We start from the raw sequence: 14,313 nt of genomic DNA on the forward strand, positions 1-14,313 counted from the left end.
GAGACTGAGCTCTTAACAACCTAGACTGCATTACGGACAAGCATCCTCTTTACTTACATCCTTTTTTTTGGAAGATGGAAAAAACATCCTATTTCAGAGCCTCCTGCTATACTGAACATCGTGCTGAGAGATACTTCGTAGTTTGTGATCCACAGGAGTTCCTTTGAAACAAGCCTACTTGAACTCATCCCTTCAGTGATGTCCACTTGATACAAATCAGGACACTACTGTAAAAGAATAACAAATCCATCATGGCAAAGACAAAAGGGTGCACAGGTTTGGACCATTATAAAGTCTAACACAGTTGCCTGTGTTCTGTAACAAAGTAAGATATTTTGGTAGTAAATTCTAAATCTAGTGGAGGAAGAGATTGCTCAGTTTTAAAATCAAGACTTCTCTAATGTTGGAATGTATTTAATGTTTTTAGTAAGTGACATGATCAAATTGCTAAAGTATTAATAAAAATTAGAATCTATGAATTTTTACCAAGGTAAAAAAATTCCAGTGGTATCTTTGTAAAAGAGTAACAAATACTTAAGGTGTGTAACACAATTTGCTCCCACAGGTAAGAGGAAATACTTCTAAGTTGGCTAAGTATGTGGAAAAGGAGTGCAGGCTGTTAAAAAACATTTGGGGTTACTTAGAACAGTTTTCCACAGAAGGATCTTACCCAGAGATGTATGTTACCAGTGAAAATCCATTGTTGAAATGCATCACTTCAGATAAAATGTTAGCAGATCAGAATTTGTAGTCTGTGGAAGGGGGATGGTCGTACTGGAGGATACCTTCATCACAGTTTACAGTGTAAGTGGATTTGCGTTTAAGTTTTATGAGGTTTGAATATACGTGGTGGTTTTTCATCATAGTATCAAAACTATCACTTTTACAAGTAAATATGTGACAATAATTGTGTACCACAGTATACAGTATAACTTAAGAATCAGCCCAGCAGGTTTACATGTACTATTTCAAAATAGGGAAAATTTGCTAGTTTATAATATAAGGGAGTAACAGCTTTTTCACAGGTTGTTTTCTTGAAGCATGAATCACATTACTAGCTTAATTTTCTATGAACATGGTTTATAAGACCTTTGTGTATGATTTTCCTAGTGAAGATGGTTTTTTTGTCAAACATATGCCGTATTTCCAACAGTTATCTAGTGATTACAGCACGCCCGAATGTTAGTCTTTTTCTAATTGTCCTCAGACTCCTTTAACTACTAATGGGCAATCCTCTCATCCTGTCATCCTCTTCTTCTCCAAAGACCTATGTTATAACCAGGATGTAGACATGAATCTTGCCTGCAGGAGCTCTGGTAGATGATTAGGAAAAGTATATCTTTAAAGCAATTTAGATTGTTAGTGCAAAGGCAATTTCATATAGACAGCTAACAAAGGTGATCAACCAGACTTTATTATGGTATAACAGGAGGGAATTCATAGATAAGCACTTACTTGAATGTCTCATCATTGTATTCAGATGCAGTTTTTATCTTTGAAAAAAACAAATCTTTCACTGCACAATGGCAAATAGCTAATGTATATGAAGCATTTGTACAATATTTCTAAATGAAAAAATTCTTAAATATTGATACCTATATGATATAATCTCTAAAAACAGGAAAAATCAAAATTATTTAATGGACTGTCAGGACTTATACTTCAAGTGTCTTCAAGTTTGAGTTAAGCAATTAAATTTTTTAAAGTAAAGTGTTTAAAGTGTTTTTAAGGTACATTTTATAAATATATACAAAACGTAGGTCTATTTGATGCTCTGTTCACTCAGATAAAATTTATACTGCAAATCTAATGAGATATGCCATCATCTCCAAAAATTATAACCCCTTAGAGTTAAAAACAAAACTAAACAAAAAACACTTTAAAGATTAGTCACTGTATGAAACCAAAAAGGGAACCATTACAACTTAATGAAAAAAACTTTATTTTAAAAAATGTTTTCATCTGATTCTAATGTGTATTGACTTATGTATTTGAATAATTACATGAAAGAGCTAAAGGGAGGGGGGGAAATTAACAGTACTCTAGCAAGGTAAAGAATAAAAATCCCTCTTTTTCCCCTAATTTCTAGTTAGACAGGAGGGGACACCCAACAGAATCCTGTCTGTAAAAACAGCTCTAGTACTGTGCTTTGAAAAACATCTGGCTGCACATAATTCTTAATACATTATGTGATGCTCTTGCCCTTAAGACTTCTAACAGTAGCTATAGGTTCCAACCTGGCACTTCAGGTAATGAAAATGATGACCTAACAATGCTTTAAGATAAAAGTAAGAATGTATCGTATCTTCTGAGTTTTCTTGAAGTAGATTGTCAGATCAAAATCTTTAGCTTTAAAAAAAAATCTGAAAAAGACCACCATCCTGTTGCTCAAAGAAGTGCACTCAAATGATTTATAAAATGGACTGGGCTGACACTGGTTCTTTCATAAAGTCATTTAATATAAAACTTCACATTTTTAGCAAGGATGAGTAACTGCAAGGATCTGTTACTCCATTATCCTCTGGAATTCTAGTCTACTTTGTGTTGAATTTATCTAATTCAGATTTTGAAAACTCTAATACCATTTTCTCTTTGTTTAAATACCAGTTCCTTAGCTGTGTAGTCTTAAAGTTAGTCTGCTTTAAATTCTCAAAGTCAGTACCAAAAAAATGTATACAGCGTATTCTAATTGCTAACATTTACAAAACTTGCATTCCATCAAATTAAAAAAGAATAAGACTTTTTAATAGTGCAGAGAAGGCACAAGAGCTTCTTAGTATATTTACTGAAGCTGAACATTTTGGCATCAACAAACACACCACTGTAGTTTATCTTAAACTCAGTTTCCAAACAGCACACCATTCAGTTCATGTTGGACTAAATTTCCAAAAGGATATGACTTTTGTTTGATGATTTGCATAATTTAATCTTAATAGGTATTTGAGGACCTATGTAGTTTAACTGTCATACTTCTGATGAGAGGAAAAAGAAATAATATAGATGTCAATGAAGGATTAATCCATTGGCCCATCAGGAATTCTTAACAAAAATTCAATATGTTTGCTATGTTCAATAGGAGAAATAACCTAAAAAGAGACTTTTAAAAGCTAAACCAGCAAAAGAATATCATAAACCAATCTTCATAATTGTTATTATAGACTTCCCCCATTTTCAGATAAGTAAAAGAGATGAAAAATATATTTCTAATATAACAGAAATGTATTAATTCTGAAAAGATTTTCCAGCCAGTTGAGCTCAAGCTTCAGTGATCATACATCTTTTCCAGCAGGGAACAAAGGCTAGAATTAAAGTCTGGCAAAAAAAAAAATGGATGGTCATCTTCAACTGCAGGCCACTTGAAATTTGTAATGAGTTCATGGTTTTTACAGTTCACGCAGTCTAAGGCTAGAATCACATCGGAGGGAGTAAACAAGTCTCGTCTGCTACCTCCACCTTCTCATAGGTAACAGGTTTTACGAATAAAGCTTATCATTATAATGTTACGTGAAATCTTTTAAATCTCAATATCTTAATAGTCTCAATTTTCTGAATCAGAAAATCAGAGGATCAGTGGGTTTTTTATGTGGTAAGTTGTGCTCCCCAAATATCTGGGTGAAAACTGGTCCATGAATTTATTCCAAGTTTTTATGATAAAAGATATTTTTGTCCTTGATTCATAAACCATAACTACTTTTAATGTTTAAGAGGAATTTGTGTTAGTTGAAACAATCTGTATACTGGAGTAAAAATGTGTTATGTTTTAAGCAACAGCTCGGAGAGAAATGGTCAATTCACATTCTGCATATCCAGCCACAGGGGATGGGAACAGCTGGCTAGTGGTGCCTTCCTGCAGGAAGCCTCTTCCATCCATCGACAGCACTGATTACACCTTGGGATGAAACAGAAAACGTGAAACTCTCGTGTTAACTATAAAAATACAAGCAAACAAAAAACGAACCAACTCATTCACTGTTGCAATAACATCCCTTGTTCAAAATTAAATGTTTTCTATACTAGAAGGCTCATCAGATGAGTTCTTGAATATAGACAGACCTTTACATCAATTCTCAAACTATAATACACACATACAAGAGAAGAGGATCTTGTTAAAATGCAGAAAATACAAATTCTGATTCAGTAGGTCTAGGGTAAGGTCCACAATTCTGCATTTCTGTTAAGCTCCAGGTGATGTCAATACTGCTGGTTTGGGGCCCCAATTTGAGCCACAGGGTTCTACGTTCTTAGTTCTGAATTTGTCTGAGGCCAACAAGAGTTTACAAGTGACAAGTGAGTTGTTAGGGGATTTAGGGAAATAATTCTGAAACACCATGTACATAGAAGCACAGCATTTTAAAGTTTCTATTGTATAAGAGTGAAGGTTGGGCAGGCTAAGTTTAATCTATACTTTAGCACTATTATGGATTTAGGCACATTTTGACTGTGTGGAAACTATACTGAACCAAGAAATATTTTATAAAAAGGCCACAGGTCATTTACTAATGTAGTTGAAAAAGGAGAAGAGATATCATTTAGTAATATAATCAAATTAGGTGTATCAACATCAGATAATATTGTTCAGTATAAATGTGTATTGAATGAATTGCAAGTCTGAGGTATAAAGCAGGAAAAACTTTAAAAAACTATTTTGACTATCAGCTACCTTAGGAAAATTCAATTTTTTAAAGGAACTTTTCACTGGTATGTCAACAGAATGAAAAACATTACATCAGAAAACACTTTTTTTTTTCTTTTACATCAACGCAGTTAATTCATGCTGCAATTGGGTTTTTATGACCACTACTGTCATATATTCAAATGTAATAAAATCAAGTTTCTGTGAGATAGTAAACATCAATGATGTTATTTTATCACCCATTTACCAACTGTTTATTTAGAACCTACTATGCGTCTGGCACTGCAAAGGGTTGAGAATAATGATGAACAAACACAACACTGATCTTGTCAAAATACTGGGAAATCTACCGGATTTACACACAAAGTTACGTTACTATGTAAGCTTATAAAATATTTAACACAGATAACCTCACAAACAATGGTAATTATAACTAATTCAACGTACTAAAAAAAAATCCTGTGAAACTCTGTATGCTTTACAGAACTATGTTCTGTAAAATACTTTGCTTGTGGTATTAGCTAATGATTCGTATTTATATAATCAGTTATATTTTAAGAATTAGTTCCAGAAATTTACACTGTATTTGCTAATTAACCAAATGAAGAACATTAAATTTTCACTATCCTAACCATAGTTACAATCAATCTAATATACTATACCATCATATAGAGTCATCTAAAACCAAAACACTGGCCAACTGGCACACAGAATCACATGGCTATTCATCAAAACCAAAACCAAATAAAATAAAAACCAGATATCCATGAACTACTTCGACACAATTTTGTTTTAGATGCTGCTCTCTTGCTAGGTCACAGTTTTATAAGTAGAGAGTTATCTTGATAACTTCAATGTTCAATTCTTCATATAATTTTTTTTAATTTTAAAAAATTTTATTGAAGTACAGTTGATTTACAATGTTGTATTAATTTCTGCTGTACAGCAAAGTGATTCAGCTATACATATATACATATATTCTTTTTCATATTCTTTTCCATTATGGTTTATCAAGGATATTGAATATAGTTCCCTGTGCTATACAGTAGGACCTTGTTGTTTATCTATCCTATATATAATAGTTTGCAACTGCTAATCCCAAACTCCCAATCCTTTCCTCTTCCACCCCCCTCCCCCTTGACAACCACAAGTCCAATTCTTCATATTGCTTATTGTAATAGTACACATAGTTGTTTAATTTGTTAAGATGTTTATGGCTCTGTTCCAAAGGGGCTCCTTATTGTAGCTTTTTATTGACTGCAGCCTTATAAATAGATTTCACTTTAAGGAAACTGATTTGGAACTATAGGTTTAAAAAAATTACGGGTTAAAGAAAATGACTTGGAACACCTAGTATTTTAAGGGTGACACATGCTCTAGGGTCCTACCGTGACCAAAAATAGGGGTAGCAGAGATTTGTGCTAACAAGATATAATTATCTTGTATTTAGACACAGTGAGGTTCAACTAATGGGTGGTCAAGAATAAGACCACTGGATATCCTGAGGGAAAGAAAAAAATAAAAAAAAATTGCATGATCCTATGAAATGACACTTGTCATATAAAGTTCAATATTTTAGGATCAATCTTTGCTATTTAATGCATTACTATAAAAATGAATTTTGTTCATCAACTTATATTTTATCAAGTTAACCTAAGTACTAGCTAACATTCAAGCTAAATCCATGTCCAGAGGTCTCCAGCATGACTGATGCAATCCCAAAGGTCAGCTAAGACATCTTCTATTTGAGTCACTCAAAAGTAAATGTTGGGACTTCCCTGGTGGTGCGGTGGTTGAGAATCCGCCTGCCAATGCAGGGGACCTGGGTTCGAGCCCCGGTCCGGAAGGATCCCACATGCTGCGGAGCAACTAGGCCCGTGCGCCACAACTGCTGAGCCTGTGCTCTAGAGCCCGCGAGTCACAACTACTGAGCCCGCGTGCCACAACTACTGTAGCCCGTGCCCCTGGAGCCCCTGCTCCACAATGGGGGGGACACCACAGTGAGAAGCCCATGCACCGCAACAAAGAGTGGCCCCCTCTCGCTGCAACTGGACAAAGTCCGTGCACAGAAACAAAGACCCAACGCAGCCAAAAATAAATAAATAAATTTATTAAAAAAAAAAAAAAAGTAAATGTTTATGGAAACTATTGCCCTAAGAGAGCTAGAGAACTGCTGAAAATATAAAACAATAAAGGAAAAGCTTTTCTTACTTCCGTAAAGTATGAGTAAATTTTGTTAGAAGAGTTAATTCTCATTCTCCATGGTCAGTGCAGGATTGCTCATACCTTCAAGAAAGAACATAAGTTAGCAATTTTTGTTGTTGCTTTTGAACAAATAGGCAGAGACTTGTTTATTCAGTCATGAATCCTGCCACTGTTTTACCAAAGGTGACCTGTACGTAGTATGGGTATTTAGAAGATGTTATATAGAACACACACACACACATACAATACAGTCGGCCACAACCGGTGTCACAAAAAAAGCACTTTAAAAACAGTTAAATACATACACCTGAAGAACTAGGGGTGTGAATAAAATAATGTAAGAAACATTGAGCCTGGCACTTCTCACACTACCTTAAATCACTGTTTTCTAATTCTTCATCTACCTACCTCATTCTTGTCAAACTAAACTTTGAGCCCTTTCTCATCTCACCATTTTCATATTTCTCTTCCTTCTTTTACACCATCCTTTAAACTTTAAATAATTTCTCAATTCATCTATCACAGTAACAGAAAATTAATCTATGTCTCCAAATTAACAGCACACAGAAACCAGAAAATCACTTCTACATTAATGTAGAACTATAAAGTGAAATATGAATCTCTTCTGAAAGAGTTCTTTGTCTTTCTACCCCCCAAATATACATCACTTCTTTGTCTCTAAGGAAACTGAGGGATTCAAAAGGCAAACAGGTGTCATCAATTTTGCTTAGGTAATACCTAGTCCCTCCCATAGACTGAAGAATGGAATGGAATGTTTGAAGGTGGAGAAACAGACCAAGTTATGAATACTCAGATCATGGGGGTCTTCAGAGGCATACACATTCCTCAAGAGCAAGACTCTTTAAAGAAAGAGAGAACGTGTCTGATTTTTTATTAAATAATGACTTAAGAATTTTTACTCAGGACTATCTGTTTGTTTTTCACTAAATCCCAAAGAGATTTCAAATAAACCAGGAAACACTTTAAAGTGCAGTAAGCCACAGTCAGGCAAGCACTAGGAAAAGGTTTGAAGAAAAGACTAGAAATGAAGGAGAAACACTTGAAGACTTAAATAGGTCAATTTGGAGATTTTCTGGCTAATGGTGCCTTAATAGAGCATGCATGGTTTTGCACTCAGGAGACCACACATATAATATATACACACCCCTGCACATATGATCACATATGATCACATATGATCACATATTTTGTTTAATACTTAACAACCCTGAAAAATAAGTAGTCTTTTAAAGATGAAGCTAAGTCTAAAGGAGGTTAAGTAACTTAACAAATACCACACACTGATTAGGTGCCCAAATTGGGATTTGATATCAGGTCTGTCTGCCTTCAAACACTTTCTTGTTTTTTGCCAATAAACTATATTGACCCAAATAATCAAAAGATTAAAATCAACAATAACAAGAGAACTGTGAGTTGGATATGAAGAAATAACAGGTAGCTAAAGTTACGGCAATTCTGCAATGGCTTTACTTCGACATTTTGAAAAGGATAGAAACTTTTGAATAAAAACTACATAATTTGAGAGCCCTTTCAGTAGATACTTTTCAACCTTTTGCCTGAGCTTACTGAACTTTTTCCAATTTTTAAATAAATTATATTTTGAGTTTATCATTTTATTTAATATGCGATAATAAAGATTTGGTTCTCTAAACTGGAAAAAAGCAATGTAAATCTATTTTTCACAAAATGATTTTCTATAGCTTCCAGACATTAATCAAAGCACTTCACAAGCAGTTCTTTGAAAACAGTTCTATATTTACAATGGTAGTCTGACTCCAAAACAAGAAAAATTCTACAGGTAATAAGAATGAAAAATTTTTACCACTTTCACCTTTTAAAAATAAAATATATTGGAATAGCCAAACAAGCATACTCTTACCAGCTTTACCTTTTCCCAGGTTTGTGCTGTTCTCCGTCCAAGATTGAGAATCAGTAAGAAGGTGGCTCTGGGACTCTCTCAATGGCTTTGCAGGAAATTGATGGTTTTCAGGACTGAATAACAATAATTATCATCATGATCATTAGGTTAACTCTTGATAGTATTAGGGTGAGCATTTTGCAAAGGATGGAACTCAACCCACTTGTGGTGCAAGATAATTGTAGGAGTTACCCAAGAGAATTTGGGGAAAACAGGAACAAGGCATTAAATCACACTGACTCACAATGAAAAAAGTGTTCTCGCTTCAGTTCACTTTTCTTTCTTCTGATTACAATACAATGACAATCTCTGACTTTGGCAAATCTCCATTCTTAATATGGAGAATAGGCCACAGCCTAAGACTTTAGCAGGTAAGGGAATCTACTTAGAACTTAACAGTATTTTATTATTGATTTTATTTTTTTTAAAGTTATATTCTATGGCAGATTATACTAATTTCTCATTTATGACAGTGATATAAAGTTTGGTTTAAAAAAAATTTAAGTGGCAATTTAAATAAAAATATTAAAGAAAAATATTAATTTTACAAGTGGAAAAAAATATGGAAAAAAATAAATGAAGATGATGGTAGAAAGATAAGTTTGAGAAAAACTGACCTATTTATTGTTTCTAAAGTGGCCTAAGTGGTCTCGAACAAAGAATTCTCTATCTTTCTCTATAAAACCTAAACAACAAATTTGAACATTATCTTGCAGGGATGCTGAAAACATCTGACATTATTAGGTCTTAAAAATCTGATGTTTAATTTGGTAAATAAGGAGTTTAAAAGAAAGACTTTAGGTTTTAAAATTTAAGTAGACATGCCACATATGACAGATGGTATCAAAAAATATACATAAAATAACATTTCACTTAGATTAAAAAAATTATTGGCACAGAAACTATTAGTGTATTTTTTTACAACACACCGAAATAGAAATTATAATAATGTTCAAAAGAAAAACCCACTTAAAATTCTTCCAAGAGTAATTTCACATATTTTAGTTGACTATAACTATTATATTTTTTAAAGGATATGCCTTTGCTCTTTAATAATTACCTTATATCTAAAATTTGAGACTATTTCAATTTTGTTCTGCTTTAACAACCCCTTATTAAAATTTTGGGAGGAAAATCTTAAGAAAGAAAAGCCTGTCTCCTATTCATATGAAATATCTCTTTTACTCTAATTCTAATTATTCCTCAGGAAAGGGACCTTAGACCAAGTACAGCAAACTAAGTCCTGGTTTAAGGACTGCTTGGAGATCCATTACTGCTAACAGGAATCTAACAAATGGCAAGGATCCACTCATTCAACAACACTCACTGAGTACCTGTTACATCAGTGAGTAAAGTCTTTGATCTCATGGAAATTTTGTTGTAATTGAGGAAGAAGTATAATAAATATATAGTAAGTCAGGTGGTAAGAAGAGCTCTGACAACAGTAAAAGACAGTATAAAGGGAATGGAGGGGCAGGTTACTATTATCCAAGGGTTTCCAAAGGCAGCCTCTACTGTAAAGCTACACCTGGGCAGAAAGTGAAGCGAAGGCACAGACCATTCAGATATCCAGAGGAAGAACCTTTAGGAATAGGAACTGGCAAGTACAAAGCCACTAAATAAGGAACATGCTTGGTATATTTGAGGACCAGCAAGGTCTGTGTGTCTGAGGATTGCGAGTGTCGGGAAAGTGGTACGGGGTGACATCAAGAGGTGTTGGGGAAGAGATTAGTCAGCGCAAGGTAAGGACATTCATTAGCTTTTATTCTGAGCAAGATGGAAAATCAGTGGAGGGTTCTGAGCAGGAGAGTGACACCATATGATTTACGCTTTAAGAGGATCACTCTGACATTTTAATGGAGAATAAACTGGAGGAGGGCAAACATGGAATCAGAAAGGTCAGTAACGAAGGTATTGAAATAATCCATGTGAGAAATGATGGCTTGGACCAAGAAAGCAGCCTTGGAGGTGGTAAGAAAGTATCCAGGTTATAGATATATTTGGAGGGGACATCTGACAGGCTCTACATCTGTATATACAGGGTCCCTGAAAGAGAGGAATCTAGTATGACTCCCAAGTTTCTGGCCTGAGCATCTGGGAGAATGGAGGTCACTACTACTGACACATGAAAGCATGAAGAAGAATCGAGTTTTGGGTGGGGCGAGGGTATAGATGGCTTGGAATCAAGAGTTCTGCTTTGCACCTGTTCAGCTGGCAATGACTTTTAGATGTTTAGGTGGGACCACTGTGTAGACAATCAAATATACAACTCTGGAGTACACAGGGGAGACCAGCACTAGCCACAGAAAATTCATAGGGGCTAATCGGGGGAAATTACAGAATTTTGTAGAAGAGACTTTAGCTGTCAAAATCCAATCTCAACATTTAAAGGAAAGGGAAGAGAAGCCCGGAGAGGTTACTTGACCTCTTCTAGATCACCTAGCTGGGTAACAGTGCCAGAACTAGGATTTCTCCCAATGCCCACTGTATATTTAGTAGGAGAGATACTATCTCTAAAACCCAAATAGTCTTAAACTACAAAAACCTCTTAACAAGGATAAAAAACATTATTGAAAACTGCTGTTAAATTTTATAAAAGCAGGAAAGCATTCTAAGTAATTTATTAAAACAAGATTTTTCTGCCCTGAGGTATAAAAAAAAAAAATTAGCATTTAGCGTTGTAGAATTTTTAAGCCAAAACTCACAGGGCAGGACCCAGTAAGACTCTGGTGCCTTTGAATGTCCCTGTGACACACATGAGAATGGCCTCCTCATTAACTGGTCGAGTCTGGACTGCACATAGCTCACTCTAGGGATGGAGGGGGCAAATAGGTTTCATTTCATGACAATTTAAGATGATTTTGGAATGGCTGCCAGAATCACCACCTTGAGATGGATGCTGGGGTCACATCAGGCTCCAGTGGACAAAGTGCTGTGATCAATAAGAAACACGAACTAGATGTGGAGACTATAAGCATAGGTGCTATGAACATAGCATTCCAGCAACTAAGAAAACCTTTAAAATTTAACTAATGATATTATGGGTATGCTTTTACTATTGGCTTTCATTTAAAAATTAGAGGTATGGTCACATCAAAAAAAAAAGTCTGTCTTGGGGCTTTCCTGGTGGCGCAGTGGTTGAGAGTCTGCCTGCCAATGCAGGGCACACGGGTTCGAGCCCTGGTCTGGGAAGATCCCACATGCCGCAGAGCAACTGGGCCCGTGAGCCACAACTACTGAGCCTGCGCGTCTGGAGCCTGTGCTCCGCAACAAGAGAGGCCGCGACAGTGAGAGGCCCGTGCACCGCGATGAAGAGTGGTCCCCGCTCGCCGCAACTAGAGAAAGCCCTCGCACAGAAATGAAGACCCAACACAGCCATAAATAAATAAATAAATAAAATTTAAAAAAAAAAAAAGTCTGTCTTGAACATGTAAAAAAATGTTTCAACTTAACACTTCACGTAGAGCATTTTGAAACGTTTAGATAGTTTTGCCTTTTGGCAGTTAGTAGCCAAGTCAGAATCCAGTTTCAGGTCTTCCTCAAATGCCTGATAGACTGGAACCAAAAGAGACTTCAAGCAGTAGCCAAAGTCTCCAGACAACGGATTTCCAAGACTCCTTCCTTTCTCTCTCCACAGAAATGGCTCAGATCATGCTTAGAGGTCTTTAAAGAGTACCAAGAATATAGTGCCCATTGCTAATGGGACTGTCAAGCAGATGTCTGGGATTCCATTTCATCTCCAAAGGCCTGATCCAGGCAGGGACGTTTTTTGATCTCTTTATAACAGTTACGGCCGAGAAGAAAGGCCTGGAGGGTCAGAGGGAAAGTTTACCCTGTCTGCTCACCTAATCACTAGGGGGACTAATTTGGACTTACATTTTTTTCTTTTAAGCACCACATTTTAAAAAATCATAATTTATTTCAGTTAACAAAAATGTAGAGAGAGTTAACACCTGTTTACTGACCACCCAGATTAATAACAGAATTTTATAATTATGACTGAAGCTCCCTAGGTAGGTACCCCTCCCCAGTCATACTTTCCTCTCACCCTCATTCCAGGTAGAAACCAGTGTAGTAAATTATCTTAAGTTCTTAAAATTCTTTTTCAAAGGAACATATGATCGAAGGACGCAAGAGGATAAAATATATTCTTTGAAAGTAATATGGACTCACTTTTTAGAAGATGAATTCAATCCTGCAGGAGTAGAGGGCTGTTCAGGGTCCTGGTTAACAAGGCAAGTTGGAAAGGAGCAGCCATCACCTAGACTAAAATTAAAATAAAAACTTACAATTACGCAGTGAAAGAGACGATCTCTGTGAGTACAACATAGTTGTATTACGGACAAAACGTGTATATCACACATTGGCTTGAATGTGGTATGTTTATGCAGATGTGAGTCAACTGATTTCCACATTGATGTGATAGTGAGTCATAAAATAATACTGTAAAAAATAGGAGTTTTGGGCTTCCCTGGTGGCGCAGTGGTTGAGAGTCCGCCTGCCAATGCAGGGGACACGGGTTCGAGCCCTGGTCTGGGAGGATCCCACGTGCCGCGGAGCAGCTGGGCCCGTGAGCCACAACTACTGAGCCTGCGCGTCTGGAGCCTGTGCTCCGCAACGGGAGGGGCCGCGATAGTGAGAGGCCCGCGCACCGCGATGAAGAGTGGCCCCCGCTTGCCGCAACTGGAGAAAGCCCTCGCACAGAAACGAAGACCCAACACAGCCATAAATAAATAAATAAAAATTAAAAAAAAAAAATTTTAAATCCCTGCCCTTAAAAAAAAAAAAAATTAAAAAAAAAAAAATAGGAGTTTTTATGCAGAATTACAGAGTTCTTTTGTTGGATTACTTCCACTTTCCGTCTAAACCCTGAAAATTTGCACAACAAAGTACCTTGAAAAAATGGGTAGCAACCAGTACCTCTTCTCATCACCAAAAACCTGTCCCATATTTTTACTGAAACCCAAGCTGAATCCATTCTTATCTGTTCCATGTCGAAATACTGGACTTCTAAATGCCTCTAGAAAAGATGGTAGAGGAATCACATGAGTAAACAGCACATCATCTAGCAACCCCTATAGTTAGAAATGACTGAATTAAATGAAGAAACTCTGAAAACCAATGGCTAGCCTCCTGTGACTGCTTATGTGCCTATCAACAGCCCTGCAATGAAGACTGTCTATTCTTTTAAAACAAACATAAAATATGATATTATTTTAGATTTTAAGTAACCCTTTTCTTCTTGCAGCAGCACATCTGCATTGTTGAAAATTAGAAAATGCAAACAAGCAAATAAATTAAAACTTTACATCTTCTAAATCTTTATTAAATGGATGGCTGGATGGATAGAGAAAATAATTACAAATGTCCATTTTTTTAACCAAAGTGCGACTACAGATACATTCTACAACCTTTTTTCAGTTAATAAATTCCATGTTCCAATTTCATTAAAATTTTATCTCATCCAATCATAATTTTTTTTCTAGCTGATCAAAAATGTACTTTAAAGCTCTTTGTCCAAACCAGGGTCCAACAC

The 14,313-nt window shown here is 35.8% G+C and overlaps 1 protein-coding gene across 4 annotated transcripts in view; it reads right to left on the minus strand.

The window, feature by feature from the left end:
- ZDHHC2 (zinc finger DHHC-type palmitoyltransferase 2) overlaps positions 1-14,313 on the minus strand; it is a 76,458-nt gene that overhangs the window by 6,389 nt on the left and 55,756 nt on the right. For 2 of the 4 annotated variants that reach the window (XM_036838552.1, XM_036838553.1), the window contains exons 9-13: positions 13,671-13,797; positions 12,951-13,043; positions 8,739-8,851; positions 6,845-6,919; positions 58-3,889 (exon numbers count right to left, since the gene is read on the minus strand). In XM_036838552.1, coding sequence (XP_036694447.1) covers positions 6,879-6,919; positions 8,739-8,851; positions 12,951-13,043; positions 13,671-13,797 — 374 coding nt within the window. In that variant the 3' untranslated portion in view covers positions 58-3,889; positions 6,845-6,878. The remainder of the gene's footprint in view (positions 1-57; positions 3,890-6,844; positions 6,920-8,738; positions 8,852-12,950; positions 13,044-13,670; positions 13,798-14,313) is intronic. The other 2 variants (XM_036838554.1, XM_036838555.1) reach the window with 2 other exon arrangements.

The sequence above is a fragment of the Balaenoptera musculus genome, chromosome 21 (assembly GCF_009873245.2).
Source record: "Balaenoptera musculus isolate JJ_BM4_2016_0621 chromosome 21, mBalMus1.pri.v3, whole genome shotgun sequence".
Taxonomy (NCBI): Eukaryota; Metazoa; Chordata; class Mammalia; order Artiodactyla; family Balaenopteridae; genus Balaenoptera; species Balaenoptera musculus.